Source organism: Barbatula barbatula (genome assembly GCF_947034865.1).
Source record: "Barbatula barbatula genome assembly, chromosome: 4".
Taxonomy (NCBI): Eukaryota; Metazoa; Chordata; class Actinopteri; order Cypriniformes; family Nemacheilidae; genus Barbatula; species Barbatula barbatula.
The window spans coordinates 2,496,608-2,523,625 of NC_136768.1; the positions used below are offsets into that span (position 1 = coordinate 2,496,608).

Consider the following 27,018-nt stretch of genomic DNA (forward strand, 5'->3'; position numbering starts at 1 on the left):
GGGGTCTTTGCTTCCTAAGCTGCCCTAATGGGAAAAGTCAGGTCAAAAATGTAATACCAGCACTGTTAATTGACCCGACACAAAGCTGTTGAGACTGTAGACATAGCGGAGACGTGTACATGTCTTACGAGAGAAGACCGAGACAGAAAGTCCTAATGTCGGGCTCTTAATGTAAATGGTATCGGACATGAAGTGGAATACAAAAATAATAAATATGATTAATAATTCTTATGACACATTAACTCCTTTCCAAAATCAATGTGATGTTATTTGTCAATTAAAAACTAGGAAAATTCTAAGTTGGAGGACAGATTGTTCTGGACAGCACCAGTATTTTCATTAGTGTAAACATGCAACTTCTCTAAACTTGTCTGGCAATTCTTCGCAGTTTTGACAATTCTTCGCAGTTTTGTCTATCAGCAGGTGTCACTCACATTTCTTGCAGTCACCATCTGGACGCAGTTTTTCCTCTTTTATTTATTTATTCCCTTCTCACCGTTCATGCCTTCGCACAGCTTTTTTCAACTTTATCAGCGTGCTGTCCCTGTGAGCACAGCAGATCCATTTGGATGTGGCAGAAAGCCGCATAATCTGGTTAAAAGCTATCTGGAAGTTGAAGTCGACCACCTTGTCTGCTCGGATAACATCAGCCTGGCCATCTAAATGCATTACAAACTGACTCCATCTACATTCACTTCCTCCTGGCCCCATTCAAGAACACACATGAACAAAGTGGGATGCCAACCAGCGAAATCGAGAAACGAAAGCCAATATGAATATGTGAAAACTGACACATGGGGAGAAGGCAGCACATGTAGTATACGCATTTACCCTTAAACCACTCGTTCAACCTATTACCATCTCGTAATTAAGTTTACAAAAGCAATTTGTGCTTTCCCATTAAAAATTGTCAGATGTCAAGTGCACAAACCACAAAGCAATTTTCCATCTCGCCTTGAAAACATAGCGATAAATATTTCAGTGACCTTTTAATACTGGAGCAGGCAAAGGACACGACTAAGCCGCGCTTGAGGCAAGAGAGATTACGGCTTTAACCGTCCAAAACCGTCACCTTTTAACAAAGCGCGCACACACTTGCGCACAGTCAGTTATCATTATTTCAATTATTTTGTCATTTCATAGTTTCAATTCCCTGCCACTCACGCATGCATGCACACAACCACGCAAATTATTACGATCATAGTGACACTTTTACACGTTGATGTTGTAAACCTCACATCAGAAGGTCAGTGCGGTAAACAAAATCGTTTTACAACACCACAGTGACGCAACAGGCGCGACGGATTGCAAACCAGTCAACAGGTCAGTGCGAATCGTGTGTCAGTTTCATTTAATACAAAGCGCACAGTTTCGCAACGCATTTATCAACTTTCTCAGTTCATTATTGCTGTATGGATCTTAGCCTCCAATACATAATGCATCACTCATTTTCAGCGCACATAATATCGGATATTGAATAATTCCACCCCCGCGACTGAAGAGAGACACGCATCGCTGCGCACTGTCTACGCCATTACGCATTACAATCCTGACACATGGCGAGCATTCTAATTTTCTCTTATTCGAGGCATAAGTCAAACTGATCTGCACCTATTCATTTTTTTGTGACAGCCAAGGCAAGAGTGCAAGTTGTGGATTTTTGTGCAATTTCTTCTGAATATATTTTGCTGTTACAAAAGCTCTTGTTGAAAACATGCTCCTGTCATGCTCGGGGAAACATCTGAAAAGATTGTGCGCTCGCGCCGCACCTATACGTCACAGTCATATTGCCGCAGTTATGGCGCGCACGGTCAGAATGGCATCTGGATAAGAGACCTTGGAGTTCAGAGGTGTTGTTTCTCCATTCGTCACTCTGTGACTGCAGCTCTTTAAGGCGACCAAGCGCAACAAAAAACGAGCGGCTGCGATGCTAATGAGGGTTTTTTAAGCACATTTTTAACAACGATATGCCACACAATGTGATTTTAATGACGCCACCCAGCGCATAAACGGTTCTGGGAATCAGAAATTAAAAGAATCAACAGAGCAAGATGTCGGTCAATAAGAAACGGCGAGCTGAATCTGCGAGCATGGATGCTTGCCAACAGAGCAGGAAGGGAAAATAACTAAAATCGCAAAGTGAGTATATGGTGGAGCGGGTGCCGCTAGGGTTTCTGGGCCCTCTGGCTTACTGGTGCTCCTGGCCCCCAAAGAGTTATTGCATATTACTTTCAATAAGAGACAAAAAACATGTTCAATAGACAGCATGGCAAGACCATTTAGTCATTCCTGACACATTGTGGATCGGAGGTAGTTCTTCACTAAATTAAGCTTACTTTCTCCCTTAAATAAGACTAGATCTAGAAATGCTTGACCAAAGCTTGTATTATATTATTATCATCATAATGTTCATAACAGGTTTCACACACAAATTTAAATCACCTTGTTTCTTAAACTGGGTGACTAGTCTTCCTCGTCTCGACCGCTCTCTCGTTTCTCTTTTGATATCCTGATTTTGTCTGCCGCTGCACCATGTCGAAACACGTACAGAACTGTTCAGCACTGCAGTGCCAGTGCCGCTTCTCTGAATGATCAGCTTACGTCTTTTTTAGGGGACACCGGCATCTGTCTTAAGGGAACACGCACATACATGTGGGTTCTGCTGGGCCTCCAGAGAAACAAGGGCTCTTAGAATCGTCCTCATCCTCCCCAGAGGCCATGATGCAGGACACTCATAGCAAGAATGAAAATGGGGATGGAGGGGTCTCTTGAAATGCAGCACATTTATAGAGACCATACATATTTCATTGGGGAGAGAGAGAGGCTTTACTCAGGGACCGAGTAAACTCCACCTGCGCCTATTTCCTATCCCAGAGACCTTGACAGATCATATTTGTTTGTGTCTGGGGCGTCTCATTTCGCGCTCGTGCCACCGCGGAGTCTGGATTTTCTTCTGTTGACAGCAGAACTGAAGAGATGAAGCGAAGCGAGACCGATCTCCAGCTCAACCAAATATCTGCTTGTTTCTCAGAATACAACCAACCCTTAATACCACACGCACAGACAGACACACATTCTTTTTTGGCGAATTTGAGCAGAAAAGATGTTTGTATACAAAATACATTTTGTTTTCCACGGGGGGGGGGAGGGTTGAGAAAAAGAGTTGGTTTTGAACCATATGTTTGCCCACCAGACAATTTAGTAAATGTAATGAAATAGAAGTTGAAAGCTTGGGCCATTTCTGTGCCTTGTGAACATCCTAGGATGTGAATGTGGTCACATTCAGCATTAAGAAAAACGTTTAGCTCCTCCTAAAGACATTTTATTCCAGAGATCTCTTGGTGGAGAGAAGTTGACAGGTGGTGCTAATATAGAATGTTTTTCGCCAGGAACCCTGGTAAAATATCGCTTCAAGAGTGACTCACATTTGTGTTATACAACATATTTTATGAGTGACCTCAAGGATGTTTAGTGCCAGACTGTCTATGCAACGACACAATCGGGTTTCGAGCTCTTCAGCGGTAAAAAACGCTTTTATTCTTTGACATTACCATTCACCTGCAATTTTCTATCCATCAGTCCAAGTGCTCTCGCACAGACGAGAACGAGAGCGCACAAATGCATGCACAGGGCCAAATCACCTGTGAACCTGAGCAGAAATATCCTTGTGCTAAACAAATAACTAAAATTTACTTTGACTATGCCAATCCCAAGAGACACGCATTGAATAAGAGTTTGTTCGCATATCATTTTGTGGACCGAATGTCCTCATAAGCAGGCGTGTAGATAAGGATGGATGTTAATTTCATGTCACAGTAGGTGGGAAATAAACACCACATTTCTCAAGAGCCATTTTTGAATGGGACACAAAATACAGAGTGGTGGTTATTTTCCCATGTAGTGCAATAGCCTCCGCCAACATAGATGCACCATGTTCATTGACCCAAACAGTCAGTAACCGTGACAGATGCTTAAATTCTGTGTTGTACTCATTGATGAGTCGCTTGAGTTCAGTCAACTGAATGTGCAAAATAAATTGCTGAGAAAGAATATTTCCCACAGAATGAAAGCTGTGTTCTCAAATTCACAAAATATAGTACTAAAGTCATGAAATTGTCACAGATGTGTGCGTGACTGTGACACGGGACCTGAACAGCAAGGTTCTGTGGCTAATTGTGGCTGTTATGTTAACATTATGCCAGGTTGTCACAAATAAAACTGCTTTGGCGTGTTAGTGGCAGTGTGTGACGCATTAATCAACAAGCTGTTGTAAACAAGCTAACGTTAAAATCGCAAACACAGCAGATTCATGGAAAAACACATCGGTAATCAGCATTTTTGCCACAACTCATTTATTAACGAATCAGCAACAACTACATTAAAGAGAAAAACTCAATTTAAAGAGAATAAAATAGCCTACTTACTGGAGTTCAACAACCACTGAGCCGCATACCTGACCAATGATTTTTATGATTTTGGGGGACAACCCTCGGATGGGAGGGGACGTGTCCCCCTCAGTCCCCCCGGGATTTACACCCTTGAAGATATGCAATATCAGCTTGGCTCATGAATATTAATCAGATGATGTAACAGTGGTCTCTGCTGAACGGCAAGGAAGCAAGAGCAAAAAAAGAGTGGAGTTGGCATTGGCTTGTGGTCCGTTGTAAAGTCTCTTTTTTATGTGGCCAGCTGGCTACAATTGTGTGTTCTTGGTGGCCAAATCTCTTAAAAACATTACGATTACAGGGTGAAAAATGTTGGGTACGGGATGTTTAATAATTGCAATTCTGGGTTAATTTCAAACAAGACCCAACCATTAGGTCAGAAAGGTACACACCCAGGTGTTGGGTTTAATTAACCCAGAAAAGACTTATATTTGTATATTCAAAAGGTCCTCACTAACATGGGAAGATCTGTTTGTGAAAATTCAAGCCCTCCTCTTAAGATTCACTCACCTTTGTAAGAAATGCCAGTGACAACAGATGGGAGTCTCATATCTTACTAATAATAAGAGCTTCTTGAGGCCGGTATGAAAGGCACAATAACGCAGAGCGATTTGGAGAAGATTCATGACAGTGGCACCTAATGCCCCCATTTCAGGAATCCACTTTACAAAGAGGAAAATACGAGGACAAGGGTGCAAGAGGAAAAGAAAATCACCCATTGATACTGTGCAAATGCATTTTTCACCACCCTCAGCTGGACTGTGACAGAAATGGATGATTTTTATTAAGAGCCCTGGCTTCTATCTACACGCTCATACATCTTGTGCATCACTGAAGGCCGGGAAAGTGAGGGAAAGGAAAGGAAGAGTTTCCGGCCTGTTTTAGATTCCTGTCAGGTGACAAACCCTGCGAGGCGTAAAGCGCAGCTTTTGTTTTTCGCTGACGCTTTGTTTTGCTGTCTCCTGGGGTTGAACCCAAGACAAGAGTGTTATTTAGCCCCATCAGGTGCGTGGAGACGAGATCTTTTAATGGCAGGGGCCGTAGCGTTCACAGAGTTTGTTTGTGCGCTCGACGCTGAACCAGGTAAACCAGCTGTCAACCAACAGTGTATAAACTTTACTGCACATTTAGTTACGCAAATGTATTTGCACGTTGCATAAACTTGAAGATTTCTTAACCACTAAAAGAGTTGAAGAGTAGTTTAGTCTTTCCTCGTTTCTGAAAAAGGGATTTCTCACAAGCAATCAAAAGCACATTACGATTGAGAAATATATTGCTTTTATATTGCACGTGGTCCTGGTGCATACCATAAACATCAATAACATATCCCGTCTGCAAAAATATCTCGCTGGCTCAAGATGGTTGACTATCTGAAAATGATAAGCGAATGAAATTAAACAAGAAATATGAAAATTCATGTCTGTAGGCAACAAGCTGAATTACAAAGAATGAGGGCAAAACCGAACAAATATCAGAAAAGATCATTAACTGAACATGATACATACAGCCCGAGAGCAAGAACAGCCAAGTCATTATTTAGCCATTCAGACATGTATATACTGTATATCCACATAATTATGGCTTTGGCTTATTTCTTTTAAATAAAAACTGATGGAAACAACCAGGTTTTTCAAATAATAACATTTAAATAGCTACGTTAAATAATAAGAGGAACGTGTATAGTTGGGTTTGAGAAAGGTTTATGTGAAAAAATGTAATCTAGAAAACCATGTGTTGAAGGATCAACCAATGAATTTACAAGCATCCAACAAATTATCTCAGGACAACAATATGTAAGGACCGGTCCTTGAAAAAAAAAAAGCCATTACCGGTCTCCAAACTGCGACTACATGGTCACATTTTTTATAAGTACTAGACATCATTTCAAATCCGCTCACAGCTAAAACGAACGACAGGCGAATGCTCGTGAACATGAGGAAAAGTGTCCTTAATACACAAAGTCATCGTAAGAACAATACACCAGTCTTGCTTTAATGGGTTATTGATGAGTAATGTTGATAGCCAAACGACACTGGACCTCGTTGACTTCTGTTGTATGAAAACAGTCACAGATACATCTCTCAAAATACCTCTTTTGTCTTGCTCATACAGAGTCGTAAATAGGATTGAACAATATTAGTGTGAATTACGACATTCATCATCACAAGGCAATAGGGTAGAGAAAGTATTGCTATATTGTGAATAACCATCTGCTTTTCAAAGTTTGCAGCATGTTGTAAAATATCGCGCTTTGAAGCTGAAAGATAAATAAATAAACCCTGAAAATGGGTCAGCAGCACCCTACAATCGTTCCACCCAGTACACAGAACCCTTTGACACAACAAGCGATTTGCCATGATGAACATTTAGCTCCAGCAGGCCGAGAGTCAGCGCTCTCGTGTGTTTTATAGCTGAAGCGGCCGCAGGTACACGCACCTCTCTGCTTCAACACACAGCTGGATGTTGAACGCTTTCATCTTGCTGAAAGCTGCAATAAATTGCATGCCTGGGCAAAGTCTACACACTCCGTGAGATCAGTGAATCTCAAATCCTCTTTATAGACACACACTGTCAACACACAGAAACAAAGTTTGCGCTCAGGTAAACTCCAAAGCCAGACGGTTTCTCAGATTATACCCAGGTTTTGAAGTATTAATGTCCACTGCAAGATAGATTTCTGTAGAGGGCTGTTATGATTCTGGTTTCTAATCTACTTGATTTCTGATCCTCTGTATTTCCACTCAAACAAAACCTTCCTTCAAAATCCTTCAATCAAACCGTACTACACTAGTTTGTTGTAAATGTTCAGTAAATTCAACCGAAGACCATTTAAAGAAACAGGTTTTCTATTCATTGTCGCTGTACCCGGTGTTTTTCTGCGATCACGTTCAATTCTGACGAAGTGAAAACCATCAATTCTGTTAGAATGTATTTCGGTCTGCTATGGCTCTGTAGATTTCATAGAAACATGACGTCGGTGCCAAACAGCCGTGCAGGAAAACCATATTGGCTTTCAAGTATTAGTTTTGTACATGGTTTTCCCTCCACTGTGAATGACACATTCGTGATTCGTAACCCCAGTGACATCTGCAACCCAAGCTAGAATGCTCTCTACCCCCAAAGCATTCTGGGATTGCACATTTGGGACGGACAGGAGGCAGACAGACTTGATCAATAATCGCCCCCTTCAGTGTCAAATCATTTGTCGCTGGAGCTCAAGCAGTAAAAGAAAAACTGGCTTTGACGTCTCGCTGCAGAGTTTCCAAGGCAACCGGAGTCACCGTGACTTTTTCGGTCTGTAACTCTTGACCATACCTCGACCTCCAGACAACAGCAATGACAAACAAACGCCTGAAAAAGACAGCGATCACAGATAGATCAGCAATGGCTGATTTTCGGTCTCTGACTGGGCCTCGGTTCACCCTGCGGACATCCGTGACCTTCACTGCCCCAACGACGGCGCGTCACCAGGGCTGCAGCCCACCATCATTAGGCCAACAGCTCCGAGAGGTGAGCATTTCACAGCTTGTATATGAAATGTTTAATGCGTAAATACGTATGCATATATATTGCTTAATTTGAAAAATAAATGTAAAAAAATGTCTTACATTATTCGATAGGGTCATCACAATAAGACTAAAAAAAGATATCTTTTAGGTTTGCATATTAATACCTTTTCCATATTTAACAATGTCTCGCCAAAAGTGCTGAATATTTCACTTGTAAAGAGCCAATTATAATGGAGGTAATTTACATATAAAAGCAAAAAAAAAGCCGGTTAAATTTTAAGGGATGTAATGCAAAACAAAAGTTATGCAATTAATGTAAACCGCCTACGAAACCCAGAGTCACGTTATAAGTGGACTTGTGGGAAAAATTAAAGGCCTTCAATAAAGCTAGAATAAAGGGCTGTAATAAAAGTTTAGCCCCTTTAAATATTTATTATGAGGAAGGTTTTATGATGGAATACTGTAGAGTCAGTCTTCAGGATAATTACGGCGTGGGGTTCGAGGTGTAATCTGCTCTCCACAAACCTCAGTGAAAGAACGATGGCTTTAATGTCGCTTGAGCAAATGTCTTAAACACACTTCTAAGCATCTAACAACTAAGCTTGTTTCCCAACTCGAACTTGCATCAAATTAACTCTTTGAAGCAGGAATGATGTACGAGGGCATTCGACTGGCCTCTCCTACCGTTGTGCTAATGAGGTGTAAATGTGTGCTTAGTCGTGCCAAGGTCAGACAAACAGCCACCAGACCAAAAGAGACATCAGCAGCAGGCAGGCTAATGAGTCGAGACACGCACTCGACAAGAGCAAGACCCGGGTCAAACGCAAACTTTACACACCTTCCACACAATGACTAGTTAATAAGAATATTCTGGATATTTAAGTGTCTGGTCCATAGGGTTTCATTAAAAACAAAGAATTATCCAACATTGACCACTGATCACACAACAGAAAAACAAGTCTTGTGTTTGGAAGAAATAATGGGATCTGTACCCATACTGCACCTTATGTGCCCAAAAGCCATCCAATATGGGAAGATTAGAAGATTTTGAACCCCATCTGTCGATTAGAAAGTCTGCCTGACAGAAACATGTGAATTGTTAAAATCATTGTACCACAGAAACCATAGAAGTAATAATGGCTTTAAAAGGGATTTTTATTGGTTTTAATGGAAACTACAACGGTTCTACTGGTATGTGATGGATTCTATTGGTGGGATGTTAAATCCTATTGGAATAATGCCAAAAACACCACATGGTTTTAATAGAAACCATTCTGTCATGGTTTTTGTTGAGTTTCTAGTTTTATTTCCGTAGGGTTGTTTTTTTCAGTATAGTGTTCCCTGCTTCCTTAATAGTTTATATTGGGATATACAAGGGATCTGTGTTGGTTTGAATGCAATCTGAAATGGTATCCAGGTATGAATGTTTCAATGGGAAAAGCTATTGGGTTGTAAGGATTCATGGAAACCATTAGAATTTCTGTGTGCTGTTGCCAACTTAGAACCCTGCTGAAAAAACAACAACCTAACAGAAAGCATCAAAGAAAACAAATGCCCTTCAAATTGATCATTTGTATAATATATATATATATATATATATATGCAGCAACTTGCTACCACCATGCATTTAATAATAGTTATTATTAGAATATATATTATTATAATAATATCTTTACTCGAACACAAACTTCCCACAATCCATTGAATTACTGCGGAATAAAAATCAAGTGCCGTTGGTTTCACATCCCGTTTCTCTCTGAAATAAGTCATTTAAGGATCAGTTCTAATATTATAGTCTGCCCTTTGCACACAAGCTCACTCTCACGCTCAGCAATGGTTTTCATCTTTCTGCTGGATATCGACTGGTGAGCAGCGTCCACAGATTAAATTTGATATGATGGAATATTAAACAGGCCGGCAGTAAGTGAGACAGAGAGACAAACGCCAGCAGCGAGGGTCTGGGGTGCAATCAGATCACAGGCGGTGATGTGATAGCAGCATATTTCAGTCGTCGATTTGCGTCAGGAATTACATTTAAATGCATTTTATTGCCAACCTCCTGTCAAAGTGACCCACAAGAAATATTACAATATCTTCTGTATAATAAGTTGCGGCGACATTGTAAAAAAAGTTCCAGGGGTCAGCGGGCACAGACGCGGAGAGATGGGACTTCAGCTCTGCAGAGAAGGGGCGGAGCGATTGGCTGAGAGTAACAGGGTTCGTCTGCTCCTTTCAAAGACTCAAACAACATCGCCGCCCACCCCTGACAGCAAATCGTTACTAAAAGCATATAATGGCAAACTCTGCCTTCCTCAAATGCCAACACTGTGCCATGTGCATTAATAATGGGGACGGCCATCAGAGGTGCCTGCCACCTTGCCACCGATCGAACACTAATACATATTAAAACGATAGCTTAAGAACACCTAATTGTGGTTTTATTTCAAAGCAAGGCTGTTTTTCATTGTACATCTTCGTTTTTGTACTTAAAGGTCCAGTGTATAAAATCTAGCTACATCTAGTGGTAATAATTTCAATAATTTAATAAATGCTTTGCCAATGACAATTCAGCTAGCAAGAGCCTTTGGGATTGAAACTCAACCCTGTTTCGCCATCAGCCAATCATGCAATGCCATGTCATGGTTCCTGCAGTTTCATCAGGCAAACAACTCTCATAGAAATGAATGAGAATGATCGTTCATACAAATTCTAATGTGCTGATGGTCATAAGGTAACCGAATTAAATAATTCGAGCTACTTCACTTTATTTCCCCTAGAAAAAACTACTGTCCAATCTCAGCACATATGGGCTCATAAATCAAATTCACACACCATATTCTGATGAGCTTCTAATAAGTCCACAAGGAGCTCAGTCGCTTCCTTAAATTAATCTTTTAATGGACTTTACACCTTCGACATTGGCCAGCTTCCTGTTGGCAAGCCTGCGACGACTGCAGGGGTCATTTTTTCATGTCCTCCAGACAGATAAAATCAGCCGTTGAAGAAATGAGACAACGCGCGCACACACGCAGATGTTTGATAAACAGGCTGCTTTTCCAGGAAAGGAAAATGGAAGTCTTAATTTACAACCACCCGCTGGATCAACGCTGTGGATAAATGCAACTCGACCCACACGCGCTCGCAGAGTCCCCCAAGGATCTCGGCTGATTGGCACACGGAATGAATTCAGTGACCTACAATAATCTGAATTTCATTTGCGCAGACACTGCAGTTGCACATACCTCTGCTTTTTTTATACCAGATTAAGATCTATCCAACCACTGGCCCATCTAATATACAAATCACATCTGACAAACCACCACGGTGCCGAAGCACTGATGCTATAACGGTCCAGACTAACACGAAGAGAAGATGTTCTCTCTTGTTTCCATAACCTGCAAGAGAATATCTCTTTTATAGGTTTTAGATGCATTACATATCCAATTATTGGCATTTTGACACTTCTTAAATGTACACTATTGCATTAAATAATATTTTTAATAAGCAGTAGTTTGTTAGGTTACAACATGTAACCAAATAGCTAAAGCACTCGTATATAACCAACTATTTTAAAGTCAGTTTAGAATATAACTCTTGCATAGTTTGTTTTTCTGTTACCACTTACTTTGATATTTTATCATCTAATGCAATATTAGTACATTTAAAAACATCATCTTTAAAATCATGCCAAGGATTTTTTGGCACAGCTGTTAACCTCATTTCAAGTTAATCTACTCCGAGAATTTGGATTTAATAAAATAATTTTAAATACAGTCTCCTGGAACATCAGTATGGAACCTTCATAAGCAATTTCTCAAACACAGCCACAAATATTTTGATGGCATTTTAAATACTCGTGTACTTACGACGCTAACAGTGCGCGCTAAACGGAAAGTAATAATAAAATGGACTTTCTGATCGTAGGTTAACTAATGATTTTCAATGAGTTTATTTTCTGTGAAAGCCAGCGGGCAGGGTAACATCCGTTTGTCTGTTGATTTATAGAGCACAGATGGGGTCGAGTAGAGCTCTTCAGCTAATGGATCAGGCAGAGATGAAGGGAACGCTTCACCCTCAAAAGCCTGAGCAAACAGAACGCAGGGAACTCTGTAGTCGACGCGGTGTCGCCTTGACTCTTGTTGTTGTTCTTTCCCATGTCGCCTTGACTTGTTGTTGTTCTTTCCTTTTCTGATTATGCATTCGGCAAACTCTTATATCGAAAGCTACCTAAGTGCATTCAAACTATACCCAGGAGAAAAACAAAAGTGCACAATAATACACTTAAAGGACAATTTTCTCACGCAAACTTTCAGCCACATGAATGCAAGACAAAAAGACAAAAATGTGTTTTTAGAACAAAGGCATCTGTTGCACATTAATTTTGTACTTCGAGTACATTATGGAAGTGTAGCCTACTTAAATTGTACTCCATGAACGTTTTTGACCCGGGCATGCCTAAATTCATTATATTTTTTTATCAGTATGTATTCCCTGGGAATCACAAGATTTGCAATGCTAGTTCAATGTTCTACTAATACTTCCTTTCATTCACGCCAAAACACTTCGACAGTTTCACATGACTCCGGCTGCTCATTCATACTTTAAATAAAACATTTTACGATTAGTCGTGTCATAACACACCACAACTTGTTAATTACCAGCGGAGACGTGTATTTTTTTATCCCGGGGGAGCGAGGATGAAACAACCATCCCAAACGCTTATCCTTAAAAAGTACAATTCTTTGCATGAACCATGTTTGTGAAGAATATCTACTTGCATTTAGATACATCTACAAAAAGGTTAAGGTCTGATCTAAATATGACCCATTTATAGAAAAAGATGCAAAACGGACCACCGCATGCATTTCGTTCGGACCCATGCACTTGAACAGATCAGATCATCATGACTTGAATCTGTAAGGATCTTTCGAGAAGGCTGTATGAAACTCAAGATCGGTCCTCTAGAAATAGCCCTTTCGCCTCACAAACACCCTGTGCACTAATTGGAGAAGAGTTGAATTTTGGAGAGCAGTCAAGGTCTCTCTGGTGGAAACTAACAGATGCGGCTGCTCCGTGTGTGAGGAAAGTGCATCAGAGATCAGCGTGCATCACTCCGCTGTGCTCTTTATCAACCTCCTTTCCTCACTTACGCCGTGGTGTTAAATTAAGAGTGCGATTGAACCATTGAGTTCAGCGTGGGAGTGGTCGCCAAAAACCTATGGAGATGTTAGCTCTACAAGCACCTGAGCCGACTCAAGCTTCTGGAAGGTTTCTTTACATTTCACAAGCCATCGATACACATCGTGCACTTCCTCAGCACATCTGCTAACTTCAATGCTCACAAATATTGTCTTTGACTCGCTTGCAAACTGATGGATTTAACAAATGTCACCTCTGCAAAATGCATCAGTTTGCATTGCAGTATGCATGCATTGATAATGGGAAAAATCACCTGATGATTAATAATATACCTTTAAAAATAATACCGTAATATTGCTTTAAATTTGTTTTCTCACTGCATTAATAGGACTTGCCGCATATGTAAATGACATAACAAATGCATTAATGAAGGGTGTGCCCTGATTTTAAAAGATTCTTAGATTAAACATGTCCATGTGTCCTGCGGTGCGACGGAATCTCAGAGTTCAGTGTATTATAATGAGTGTAAGTCTCGCCGGTGGCCAGACAGGTGTCATGCATAGATAAACGGAGAATGCGAGCTCCATGCAAGAGATGCTCCAGATATAACGGATTCATCCCAACAGCTAGTCAAACTAGAACAGTCCTACCCTTTAGACTTGGAAACCGCTTATAAAACAACATACCAAACAGACACGTCCATAACACTACCACGTTTGTATGCAAATATCACAACTCGCCAAGTCTCACTGCATCAGCTTTGACTTTAAAAGTCCATAAAGAATTTGACAATTACGCATCCCGTCACACGCCTTCTCGAAATTCACAGGCGACAGAAAACAAGACGCATGCTGAGCTCATTTTCAAAGAAGCAAAGACTAAAAAAATGCACTTTAACCATTAAATTGTTACACTTCCTTAAACACGATTCTGCTGCCGTCTCGCAAGCACCGGTTTCTTTTGAGAGATGCTAATTTTGCTTTAAGACACCTTTTATAATCCCCCGGATCTACAATTTATCACTAAAATAACACAAATGGATCCATAACACATTACTGTAAATAAAACATGTCAACCCGCATGCATTAACATTGTTACCTGTCAGCCGTATCAGCGCAGCACAGGGGAAATTTTTATTAATAGACCGTCTGAGAAATACTACAGAATCGTGTTGGCAACAGATTTTCATCTATTATTTTGTCCACATCTTAAATCTTAAAGCATCTTCCACGTTTGACAAAAATGTCAAAACCTGGCACGCTACAATATGCAAATATCCCTCAGCGCAACGTTTGTTCATCAACATTTACATGAAATGCTTTTGGCAGTCGTCGCACTCAAACTGTCGAAGTCGCCGGAGCGATCCAAAATAAAACGGCGTACTGTCAGATAGTAAGCATGTCGACGCTCCTCTAAGACGTTCCCCGGTGGAACTTGGCATAATTAGACGATCATGAATTCCCAGATCCAATCAGCACGAGTGTTTCCCGTTTCCTCTGCAATAACAACACGAGAGCTCACTAACAAGCTAAGCGCTGACGGCTTGCTAGCTTTATTTTATTACAGATTCAAGTTGAAATCACTCAGACTAAATTGGCGTATTTGTGAAGTGCCGACGTATCAGTGGCACAATCACGTCGGAATAATTTTTGTTGGTCTCAATCAAAGGTTTAGTACGCGCAAGGCAACGACTTTCAATTAAGTGAGTTTTTACGCCGTGACCTTAATAATCCTCATTTTACAGACTCGATTAAGTCATTTCACCTTTGAATTGCCGGCGCGTGCGCTGAAAGGTGAGGGAAACTAGCTGGTTAATGGTGCGATAACTTGCTCTACCGTCACAGTCCGTCTCTTAGACTATTCATCCCTATAGGAAATTTCTGGCCAAATTACCTTGAAGATTAAATGTTTTGCACGATACACGCTATAAAACGTTTCTTAGGTTTGATATTTTGCCTTTCATATCAACGGTTCCAAACCTCTAAATAAAAAGCATTAAAAAAAAACAGTTCAGCCATAAATAAATAAATACCACAAATGTTCCTGGAGATTTGGAGTGCACTATCCCTTTAAGAAGAGTACTAGAGGTTGTTCATATAAAAACAAGGTAGTGATTCGTGACTATTTGAGATAGCGCTGCGCAGCGCGCTTTTCTTCCTCACATGTGTGCCACCAGATTGATCCTGGTCTTAAGACCTTCCACAGCACAACACCCTCACCTCCACGCCGTGCAATAATCTAGCACTCCCACCGTCAAGACCGCGGATAGCATTTGCAGTGAGAAACAGCTTCCACTCACACACAAACGGACGACAAAGTAGGTGCAGACGTTCACACACAGCCAGCTTGAGAGATAGTGGTTCACAATTGCTTGCACACATGCAAGACAAATACACACAAGACTGAACTGCTGGAGGGTCGCTGCAAGATAACAACAGAACTGACATACAGCACAACCACGCAAACCTTGCAGCATTATGAGCCAATTACGCTACTGTTAATTTGTATATTCATGATGTAATGATCATTATTTTTTAAAGCCTGACAAGGACACATTTGATAACATTGGTTTATCCATTCGCCAACATGAACGAACAATGAGAAATATTCATGCTCATGTTAACAGATACTGTACAAAATCGAAAGTTTATTTTAAAAAGACATTAACAAAGTGCCATATTCTCCATTGCAGTTTCATGTTGACTTATGGAATACACGTCACAAGCAGCTCACTGTAACAAATTCAACCTTTAGTACACATAAACGTCACACCATTGAGTTGTACAACAAAACATTTAAATTCACTTTGAAACCAAATCTGTAAGCATATCCGTACGCTTACACACGAACGTCACAGAGGCTACAGAAAACAGATTAATAACAAAAACTACAAATCGTGGGAAACAATGTCTTTCACGCTTAAGTGATTGACATGTGATGTTCACAGCCGACAGAAAACAGCACGCAGGATGATTGACATGACAGAGCAGATGCATCTCAACTGTGTTAAAGCGCTTTGGTTGGGTCAACAGCTTTGAAGTGAACCAAAGGTTTTAGAACGCTTCCGTCCTGTCGTGACATTATAGTGTAAATGCTCATCACACAAAGAATGATGACTATCAATTAAAATAACTAACTATTCTAGCATCTGCACCAAAGCACAACATTGTTATGTTTATTCTAAGCAAACATGCTCTAGTTACACATTTTAAATGCGCAAGCCCTTTAAATGCCAATAGACTTTAATTGGTTGTCAATGATCCATCATTCATTAGTTTGACAAAAAAAAAACACTCTGAAAGATCGATTTTCTACGATGCAATTAAAGATTGTTTTGCTTAAATAACATTTACTTATAATGCAAAATAAACACTGTACTCGTTTCATTTAAAATGTACGCGGCCTGTCTCATACAACGTACTGTAGTATGCATACTGTATGTGCGTGCTTAGCCTACAAAAATACTGAAGCTATATCGGCAACTGCAACCGTAATGAAGGCTAATCCATTTAAGCCTTTTATCTTTGCAGGTCTACCTGGAGTACACAATAAGGACACTAAAAACCGCGAACAGCCTCCTGAGGAATGCGTGCAATTCTGAAAGTGTTGTTGTGGTCAACCACTTAACCCTTGCTTAATAACACTCATTAAATACAACTAACACTGCAATAAACTTCCAATCCAATACCAAGAAACACGTTAAATAAAAAGGCTTTTTTGTGCCGAGAACAATACTACAGAGAGAACTTTTGCTTATTTAATCATTCAATTTTGGTCGTATTGCACACTGCATGACCATCATGAAATTTTTGGACAATATTGTCATATGACTGTGTAAAGATATATGAAGTTATACAAGATAAGTCAAAAATAATATATATTCAAACATTCCATACATAACCAAAAAGGGTTAAAAAGGTAGGTAATCATTTTAACATCCAGCCATTTACTTATTTACCATCATTGGCCTTTCAGTAAATCAGTTAATGTTTATTACACTGCACAATTAAAATTCATAAGCCACGCCGATAAGTTTTATAAGTGCCCCCCCCACACACACCTTTAGATCGCTCCGATGATTTAGTTTTAATATTTAACCTTTTCATTTTATGTGTGTGGGGTTCATGTTGCCCATTTTTGCTGCTATAAAGACAGATTCACTTCAACACCCATGAGCACCGGTAGCCCCTCTGCAAGATCAATATCACGCCGCTGCCGTCAAATCCATCAACAAATAACTATGCAAATAAAAATCAATGGCCCACCTACAGGAAATCACTCGCTCTCCAATTAAAGCCTGAGCTGAGGCGAGAGCGGTGTGGGAAAGGTTGCGCTCAGCTGCATTAAGATAATAACAAGAAAAGACACATTATAAAGCATGCTAAAACGGAAACGCTGTGTTATTAGAGATAAATACATTTTATTATTACAATAAACCAATTTCCTAATTCAAAGAGGTCTGTTCGCCTGAGATTCTCATACTGCCACTATTTTTGTAATTCGAAATCCAGTTTCACTCGGAAACGCATCAGAATCCAGAAGTAAAAAGAATTGCAACTTCCAGTTCATGGAGACTTCAACCTACGGAGGACCTCTGCAAAGAATCGCTAACTATAGATTTAATACAATAAATTATCATTGATATAAATTTAATCTAAAATAAATTGTTATATTATAACCTAAAACAGACCAGAACTTGACTTCGGGCCAGGCGTGTACATCCGACGAAACCATCTTTAGTGGACAAAAACATAATTACATCAAACTCTTTTGAATTGTTCTGTTTGCCATAAACTTTCACAACACACGTCGATGTTACCCTTTAAGGGATAGTCCACCCTACAAACTGAATTCTCTCACCATGTAGAACACAAAAGGTATTTTGAGAAATGTCTCAGTGGTTTTTGAATCCGTGTGGTGGTCGAACTTACAGAATGGTCTAAAATGTAAATGATGTTCACGTTTAAGTGAACCATTTCCTTAAAGCCTTTTCTACTTTAGCCGACCATTAGAAATTAATATTGCCTGTTACACAATGTCGATTTCAATAAAAACAGCTTGCATGTTTGATATAATAACACCTGTTTTAGGTGACCTTGTTTTTTAACCTGTGCCTTTGTGAAACCAAATATTAATTAATAATAATAATAGTCATCTAAATGCCAAAATTGTTTAATGCTTGGCCTAAATATTTAAGACTTTCATGCAATATGCAAATTATACTTTCTATGCATTACTGGATTCAATTTGACTACATTACAAGTGTCCACCAAGACCACCCACCCCACTCCAACTAAAAGCTTTCTGTCACAGCAGGAGTGAGCCGTGTGGTTAAATTAGCGACCGCGCTGATGTGTTGTGCGCGTTCGGCCACGCTGGAGATGTGGATGTAATTGCTGTAAGTGTTGGGCAGCTGGTGTGGAGGCGGCGTCTGCTATCTGCTCCCCGACATCTCTCTCTTTTCCCATCACCAATTTGCACTCCTCAACGCTTCCTCCCAAACCAACACACCGAGACAGCTCGCAAAGTTTTGGAACAGAGCGTTCACAAACCGGCACAGCTCCTTCGTGCCATTATTCACCTTCCAACCTCCCGAGATCTCACATGCTATGCTAATAAAACCCTGGAACACCTGCATGGAGAAAAGAGACGCGTCTTGATCAGATATATTTCATAAGCTCGCTTTGCCAGACGTTTAAAGGAAGGCGTCCTGTTAGCCTCAGACCTCAAGGGTTTCCTCGCAGGGGTGAGAAGAGCCAGAGCCTTTCTCTCTTCTCCATTAATCACCATTAACACCGGTCGGCGCGGCCTCCGTGGGGCTGCCAACCACGCCGCCGCTTTTAGCATCTGGCCCAGACGCGAAGAAAGACACAAAGGGGTTAGAGAACAAAAAAGCTACAGTGATGAAGATGAGAGGGCGCTGAGGCATAAGTTGTATTGTGAAAAATGAAAAGAGATCTGAGGCTCGGAGCTTTCCAGTTGCAGGTCATTTAACTGCAGGCATTCAACCTAAAACAGCTTTCTTTTTTACTTTAGTAATGTGACTATATCCGAGAGAAACTGAATTTGTGAAATGGAAGATGCGGACCGGGAATTTATTCAGATATCTGCTAAAATATACCTGATAGATTTAACTTGAAAAGGTAACCTAACAAAATGGAGCAAATGGCCTTCATGACATCAGCATGTATGAAGTAAACAAATATTGACAATTCTGCTTTAATATTAACATTGAACCCACAAAGGAATGGCTCAGATAAGAACAGGCTTTGTCACCCGAGCAATATCACATTAGTCAGGATTTTCTCATCCATGAAGTACGCTGACTGCCCCCCAAGGGACCCCCTCCCCAATAGAGACATCATGCGAAAATAGGCCTCACATCTGTGCGGGCCAAACGGGGGCAAGTTTAAAGCGAGACAACCCACTTTTCATTCCCGCATCGCATATTCCTCTACACAAACCCCTCCAAAACACCGCAAACCCCCACGGACGCCACTGACAGAAAATAGGAGCGCAGGTGCTGGTGTAAAAAAAAACCTCTCTGCTAGCCAGGAAGGAAAACATCTCAAATTTTTTAATGGCCAGAGCCGAGCAAGAGAGGAGGGGTGGAGAAGATGCTGTCGGCGAAAGAACGTTCCTGTATTATTTAATGGCGTTTCCTTTTAAAGGAGCACGGAAGAAAACGATTGGTCAGCAAAATTTACAGTGCCACCTGTTCGTCAACAAAGCTTTAAAAAGCAGATGCTGAATTATTTATCAAATGTCACCAGACCTCATTAAACCTCAAAAGCTCAATGCTGAGCCCTGTGGCTTCTCTTAAGAGATTAATGTAGAGAGCAAGACAAGTTCAAACCCACCGACCCCGATTAAACCTTGTCTATATTTGCATTAGAGTCTGTAAATGATAAAACTCCAGTGTTTACATGTGCTTTTGATGCTTTCTTTTTAAAGAAAAGACTTTGTGTCCAGAGAACGTCAACTGTATTTCATTAGAAAACATCAGAATAACAAAAAGTGGCTACTGGAAACGAATGTTTCTTTATTCGTTGTCATTTTTTAAATTTAAACTAACTGGTTCCAAGGTCATGTCCAGAAAATAAATCCAGATTGGTTCCCGGGCACAGCCGTCCTACCAGAATATTTACAGGTGCTCCTTTGCAATAATTTCTATATTCTTCAATAATCTCTAAAGTGTCCCAATATTTGTTTGGGAACACCGTACACTAATTGCCCATCTCGGGTGATATGAGCACAACTAGACAGTGTTTGATAAAGGTATAAATCTGTGGCCTGTATCACGAAGCGAGGTGAATAAAGCCTGAGTTGCAGAGTTACTCGAGTTGACAAGCAGACAAACCCAATTTGGTTTTAAATTGAACTTTGTGAAACAATAAATTTTTCCTTTAGTGATTATTTTATGCATTTTTTTACTGCATTAGAGGAATGTGTACATTTAAAAACAAACCTGTGTTTAGATTCATTTTCCCCATATTTACATAAATTAGTTTTTATTATTGCAGGTTTGGTCCAAACCTTAAATGTTATAGTGTGCATTGTATTTACCAATATACAATATAATTAAATATAGTAAATACACAGTACAATCTTGTATATTTATAGGGCCATACTGTGTTCCGGACCAAACCTGCAATAAGGCAACAAATAAAAATGCTTTAAAATACCATCACTTAGATACAAATAAGTATACATCAATATACAAGTGTGCACAACGCAAAATAAAATTTTGTTAAAAAAAATAAACATTTAGATTTTTCTCTTTTGTGCATTTTATCAACATCAAGTTACATTTAATTGGCGTTTGATATATGCAGACATATCAGAGTCTAAAATACGATCCTAAGTGGTCATGGGAGAAAACACTAGATATTTTCTGCTTCATTTTACCACTTGTAACCAAAATAACCCACGATAGATGTTAAATTAATATCAGCTGTAAACAAGACCCAAGACATACTTCATCATCACAGCATCATTTTTTTCTGTGTCCAACAACCATGACGGTCCACTTTCAGTAATTAACCAGCAGCTGAATGTGCATCGCTCACCAGGGATAACAGACATTTTAATATACACTAGATGGATGTAATTTGCACACAGACTCTTCAATTCCCAGATTTCCACACAAAGTTGTTCATTATATTTAATGGCCACTTACTCAACACGCACGGTGGTCATTCTACAACAAACACACACCTTCACTGCGTTTGATGGTCAACAGACAGACCAAACTACTGAAAGTAACCCATTTGAAAAACGTCACGAAGTAAATCCCTTGAACGGCATCAACTTCCTGGAATGGATGAGACGTCAAGTTCGCGGAGGAGAGCAGATTTTGTCAAGGTGGATCATATCAGTTGCTTTGACTCGAGCCGTTGAGAGCGAGCCAGCACCTCAGGACAAAAACCCGGTGAACTACATCCATTTGAGCCCAATTGGCCATGTAACATCAGTCAAGCTTGTTAAAAGACCTAAGGAGGCGTGTCGATGTTGCAGACAACATATTACAGGCCTTGAGACTTCACTTTATAAGCATCTGAAAACATTTGTTTTCACATCTGATAACTGCCAGTATCAAGGACTATGACACGATGGCCCTGCGAGTAAACTTCAAACGTATAATGAGGGACGGATCATCGCTTTTAGCCTCTACTGTTTTACGATGCTTCTCATCCATACAAGGCATTTTAGCCCTTATTTGCTTTCATCTGGTCCTGAGACGGCACAGATTTAGAGCCACGAGTAAATGAGATTGAAGTTCTGTTAAATATGAGGTTTAAAGCAATAGAGCGTATGGAAAATGATCTACAACACGAGGGAATCTTAAAAGCCTACAATGGACGTCAACAACATCTGCTCCAAAACCTGGCCTTCTGCGATGAAGCGCACGGCCACACGCATGTTGTTAAACGCAAATGTAATCGCAACAGCGTCCCTAAAGGGTCGACCACAAGCAGCATTGACCAAGGCCATACTTTAGCAACACACACAAACAGAACAACAAGGAGTTGGCAAAATTGGTGCGAAGGCCCGTGATGGCTGCAAATGCATGCGAGCGTCCGTTTCTGAGAAATAAACTCTTTAAATGTTGATCATTCAGCATGTCCAATAACCATCCGTGCGATAAAAAGAACAGTGGCTGATATTTCGGAGCTCAACTGGTCACTGACACAAAAATCGATCAGAGAAATGAAGCGCTTGCTCACCTCGCCAGGGGTCGCACTCTGTTTTTCAATCGCAGATCTCCAAGTCGCCATCCATAATCGTTCAAAATCAAGTCATCTGGGAAGGAAAACGGTTGTGACCCTGGAGCTGTGGTCTCTCGACTTCATCCCTAAAAAAACACAAACGACCACTGAACATTAGCGATCTAATGCTTATTTTTCACAATAACCGATACAAAACCATACATCATAATACGCATGCAATTATACATAACCAATTTCCGAAGCAACTGAGACTTGAGGGTGGACAATTATGGGCCATTAGGCAAGCACCTAGCAACCATACAGTACGACTTAGCAACTGCCTCGCAAAATCCTTGAAGTGAGACTTTTCTTATGCAAACACGTAATAAAACAGCACTCATTTTTCTTTATACTCCGTTCTTAACACTGCATGTGTACCGTGTGTGCATTGCTTTACTCATTGCACATCTATCTTGATCTTAGGAACGACTCACCGAGTCGAATTCTTGCTTGCGCATGCATAACACCCCGGTTTGGTTTTGATAAATAATGCTCTATTAATGCATCAAGCGGTTACAAAATATAAACTGAATCCCAGTGAGGTACTGATTGACAAATCTTTTTCTCCCAGCAGCACTCTTACACCTGCGCATTATATCAGTCACAGACAAAAATGCATGTTGACGTGCAAGTTTGTAGCTGTCGCTTCCTATTGTCTGTGGACCCCTTGATATCAGAAGCGCTTCTGCTCATTCATCACGAATGCAAGCAAACGTATGCTAACACGTGCATACACAACAGAACAGGTCTGGACTGTACATCACACATAAAACAGAACAATGGTTTGCCTAGGCAAGCAGGTAAGATTGAGAAAACTACATAGCTTGGATGCGTAAGAACAGCAGGAAAAAAAGGGCTTTTACAAAGAAACAAACTCACATTTATAATAAAGATCTTCTCAAGCTGTGTTTGCAGGGTTTGAACAGGTAGTACAGGATAAGTCTATCCTGCTCTTGGAAATGTACATCGCTCAACACATTCGTGGAGTTTGTGGTTCACACCAAACTCAACCGCACCTGTGTCTGTGATGAGCTGCTCCAGGTGTGTTTCATTAGGAGATCTCTGAGAGATCTCATTAGGACAATTTGTATTTCGACAAAGTTATTTATTATTTATAGGAAGACGTTTCATTAAAACAATAATTTTTGTCTCATTCTGTAAACTATTGACAACCTTCTAAAAAGAAAAATAATACTTTTTATTTGCAAAAATTGGCCAAAGTACAAAAATAGCAAACTGCTTAACATGCAAGTTGCAATGTTTACAGACGGAGAGCACTGCAAAAGGAACAAGTTCATATTTATGTTTAAACAAAACAATACCAATGTTTGACATGTATTATAGGATGAGCTCAAAATGGATATATGATTTTTTGTGTTTTATGTCATTCCTAAGGTTTGTTTCAAGAAACTGAACTGTTCTGTTCAGAATAGAACATACTGTCTGCGCAGCGCCACAATTTTGCACAAAGGGTGCGCAGATCGCGCATGCGCAGAACATTTCTTGCAGCAATTGGTTTAACCACCAGGTAGCAATAAGTTGCATCGATTCATGGAAGTAAAAAAAATCTGACCCCTGTAGGCCCGGAGAGGTATTGCAGTATGTGTTGAAAGCAGAATACTTTGCAAAGCTGTGCGTCTGGCTGTATGAGTGTGCTCGCGTACACGTACAAAAAGAAGTATGCAACGTTTTCAGTACGTAAAAGTAATTTGCCAAACGCATTCATTTCTACATGCTTCAAATAGTTATAAAAAAGATGTGAAATCACTTTAGAATGGCACAAATTCTGGACTGAAACTTATTTTGATATAAATTGGTCGACCAGCAGGGCTGTTAGATGTTATAAGTAACCTTGCAAAACCCATTGACTAAAGGTTTCTAATGCTCACCTGTGATAAGTAGAAATCACAAACACGACGCTCTTTATTTGCTCGTGTTCTTTCTTTTTAAAGACTGGGGAAACAGACAGACCTCAGGATGATGGACGCTGTAGTTCAGTGCGGTAAAGAATTAATCTGAAACTTGGCAGGCACAAGCTATGATTATTAAAGCAGCAATCTGCCACATCAGACAGAGAGTGTACAGAAGAGTGTCTTATCGGTGCGATGTTTGCTAAAGCAAGAACATTTACTAGTAAATTAATTTTCATTAATTTAAATTTTCATGCATGAATAATCATATCACAATGGAAAAAAACTCCTTTCTTTAAACTTGAAAATACATACGAATATAATTTCCCAATCTTTCTTGGTAAAGTATTTTTTTTTGCAGAGCTGTAAAGGTACCTGAATGATAAATAGATGGAATAAAAACAAAGAATTATGGGTCAAAGATAATCATCAGTAATTCTGATGTAAAATCATACTGTGAAAGGTTAAAAATGGCTATAAATGTTTCATCAGACGTTGAGTTAACTTCCGGTCCGTGTTCGGTTATAATATATTTAACACAATGAATATACATTAATATTAATATAAATATAAAATAAATTGCCAACAGTGATTTTTTGTGTAGGTCTATCGGAATTAAGGTTTGGGCCACATATGTGGCCTTCTATAGTGAATGTAATGCATCAAACAACATTTTTCTGTCTTTAAAACTTTTTTACATTTTACAATGAAGTATTAATAAAATCATAATTATTTTACAGACATTAAAGGGGTCATATGATACGGCTAAAACAAAAATTATTATTTGTTTTAAGATGTAATGCAATGTGTATACACGATTTAAGGTTCAAAAACGCTATATTTTCCACATACCGTGCATGTTTGTATCTCCTCTTTGCCTCGCCTCTCTGAAAGGCGCAGATTTTTTTACACAGCTCATCGCTCTGAAATGCGAGGTGTTATGATTGGCCAATTAACCAGCGTGTAGTGATTGGTCAAACACTGCAAGCATGTGACGGAAATGTAATGCTTCCAAATGTTCCAAAGCAATTGTACCTTTCTTGCGAATCATACCACGAACTGTCTAATACATGAATGGGCAACTTATAACACACCAAATAGAAAGAAAAGCACGTCGTAAGAGCCATTTAGCTATTTTGTTTGTTTATGGTGTGTCCAGTAGGGGTCATTATTGCCTAATTGAAAGCACCATATAGGTGGGAACCTTCCTTCGGGTAGGTGCACACAGCTTTTGACCGCTACACTAGGCTGTTTGTACCACGTATGTAAGTCTTTGTAAAAGTGAAAGACTGGTGGATTTATTGACTGTTGGTTTGGATTCTGCTTACATGGAAATGAAGACCAGTAACGGTCAAAACAATCTACAACAATGAGCATTGTAACATCTTGTGTGGACATTCTAGTTAATCGTAATCCAAGTGTACTAAATACAAGCACCATCCAGCATCCCTCAGCTGCTTGAAATAGAAAACATGCATTCACGCCATATGGCCCCTTTAAGGATGTTTTGAATCACATGTCTTGGCGGTTCAAGTTATACAAATCTTTTAGACTTAAATTAAAGGAGAGCCCTGTGGAACAAACAAGAATACCACAGCATCCACCTAGCAACTCTGTTCTTAAATAAAACAAATCACCCTGCATTTCGACGCCTGTTAACCATCTTTAACACCTCGGCATCGTGGCGGTGAGTTTTCCATCCGTAAATCAACATCAACATTCCCTTAAAAATGTGAGACACTGTGTTTCCGCAGCTCTTGGCTTTTTTTCTTCGCTCAGGCCTTCTAATCTCGACAAAGCTCTTCTCTTTATTAAGGGATTAAGCTGACAGTCTTTGCGTACATCTCAATATGTCTCTTTCTTCCATGTTGCATCAAAGGTCCAATGTTGAACTGTAATACACATCTGGCTCCACATGAGCACCCTTGGGCCATTAGACAGCATTTCAGAGGCGTGTGCATCGCAGAATTGACTCTCCACGCAAAGCCTAAACTCGGGACTCATCTGTGAAGCGTGTGACACTAAATCGTCTCCGTCCTCTTCAGGAAAGAGAGATAAACCCACTCGCTTGGTTGGATCCACATCACACTTCCTGAGCCGAGAAACGGTGGTCGCCCAAAAAAGTATTTGCATCGGTTTATAGTTTTACGCCGCTAAGTAAGCGACATTAAATTGTTTATCTGACGACGAGTACATTAAAATGTGGATTTCTCAGTTCCTCTGCCAAACACGAGCACGCTTTCATCCCGTCCTCAATATGTCAAGACGGTAACCTTAGAGCGTCTGCCACAAGAGAATGAATGTCTCTTAAACGAGAGAACAACTCGCAGAGAAATAAATCCCATTTCGATGTGTGCACGCTGCCACAGAGTACAAATGACTTGATGTTTCAGACGCATGTGTGTTTTGTGCTATTTTTATATGCCATGTCAAGCTATCAGAACTAATATCATAGCTTTGCTTAACATAGATGTAATGATTGGAGAAAAGGATGTTGTGTTTTGAGAACAACCATATATATATATATATATATATATATAAAACACAGAAAGGTCTATGGCTAGTATTGTACCGTTTTTAAACAACATTGGACGAAAATATGACCTTCAAGTCAACATTTGTTCAATTGTTACCTTGGAGATTATGTTCATGCTAGTCTAAAATGAAAAATACCTTCTAGCAAAGTTTACTGTGTTTTACAGCCGAACAAACCACAGATGACTCATCTTCCAAGTTTTCCAATGTT

General features: G+C 39.9%; 1 protein-coding gene across 1 annotated transcript in view; it reads right to left on the bottom strand.

Moving 5' to 3' along the window:
• Positions 1 to 23,395, bottom strand: part of tnni4a (troponin I4a) — a 138,613-nt gene extending 115,218 nt beyond the window's left edge. The window contains exons 1-2 of the mRNA XM_079454188.1: positions 23,242 to 23,395; positions 22,321 to 22,448 (exon numbers count right to left, since the gene is read on the bottom strand). Coding sequence (XP_079310314.1) covers positions 22,321 to 22,371 — 51 coding nt within the window. The 5' untranslated portion in view covers positions 22,372 to 22,448; positions 23,242 to 23,395. The remainder of the gene's footprint in view (positions 1 to 22,320; positions 22,449 to 23,241) is intronic.
• Positions 23,396 to 27,018: the final 3,623 nt, after the last annotated feature.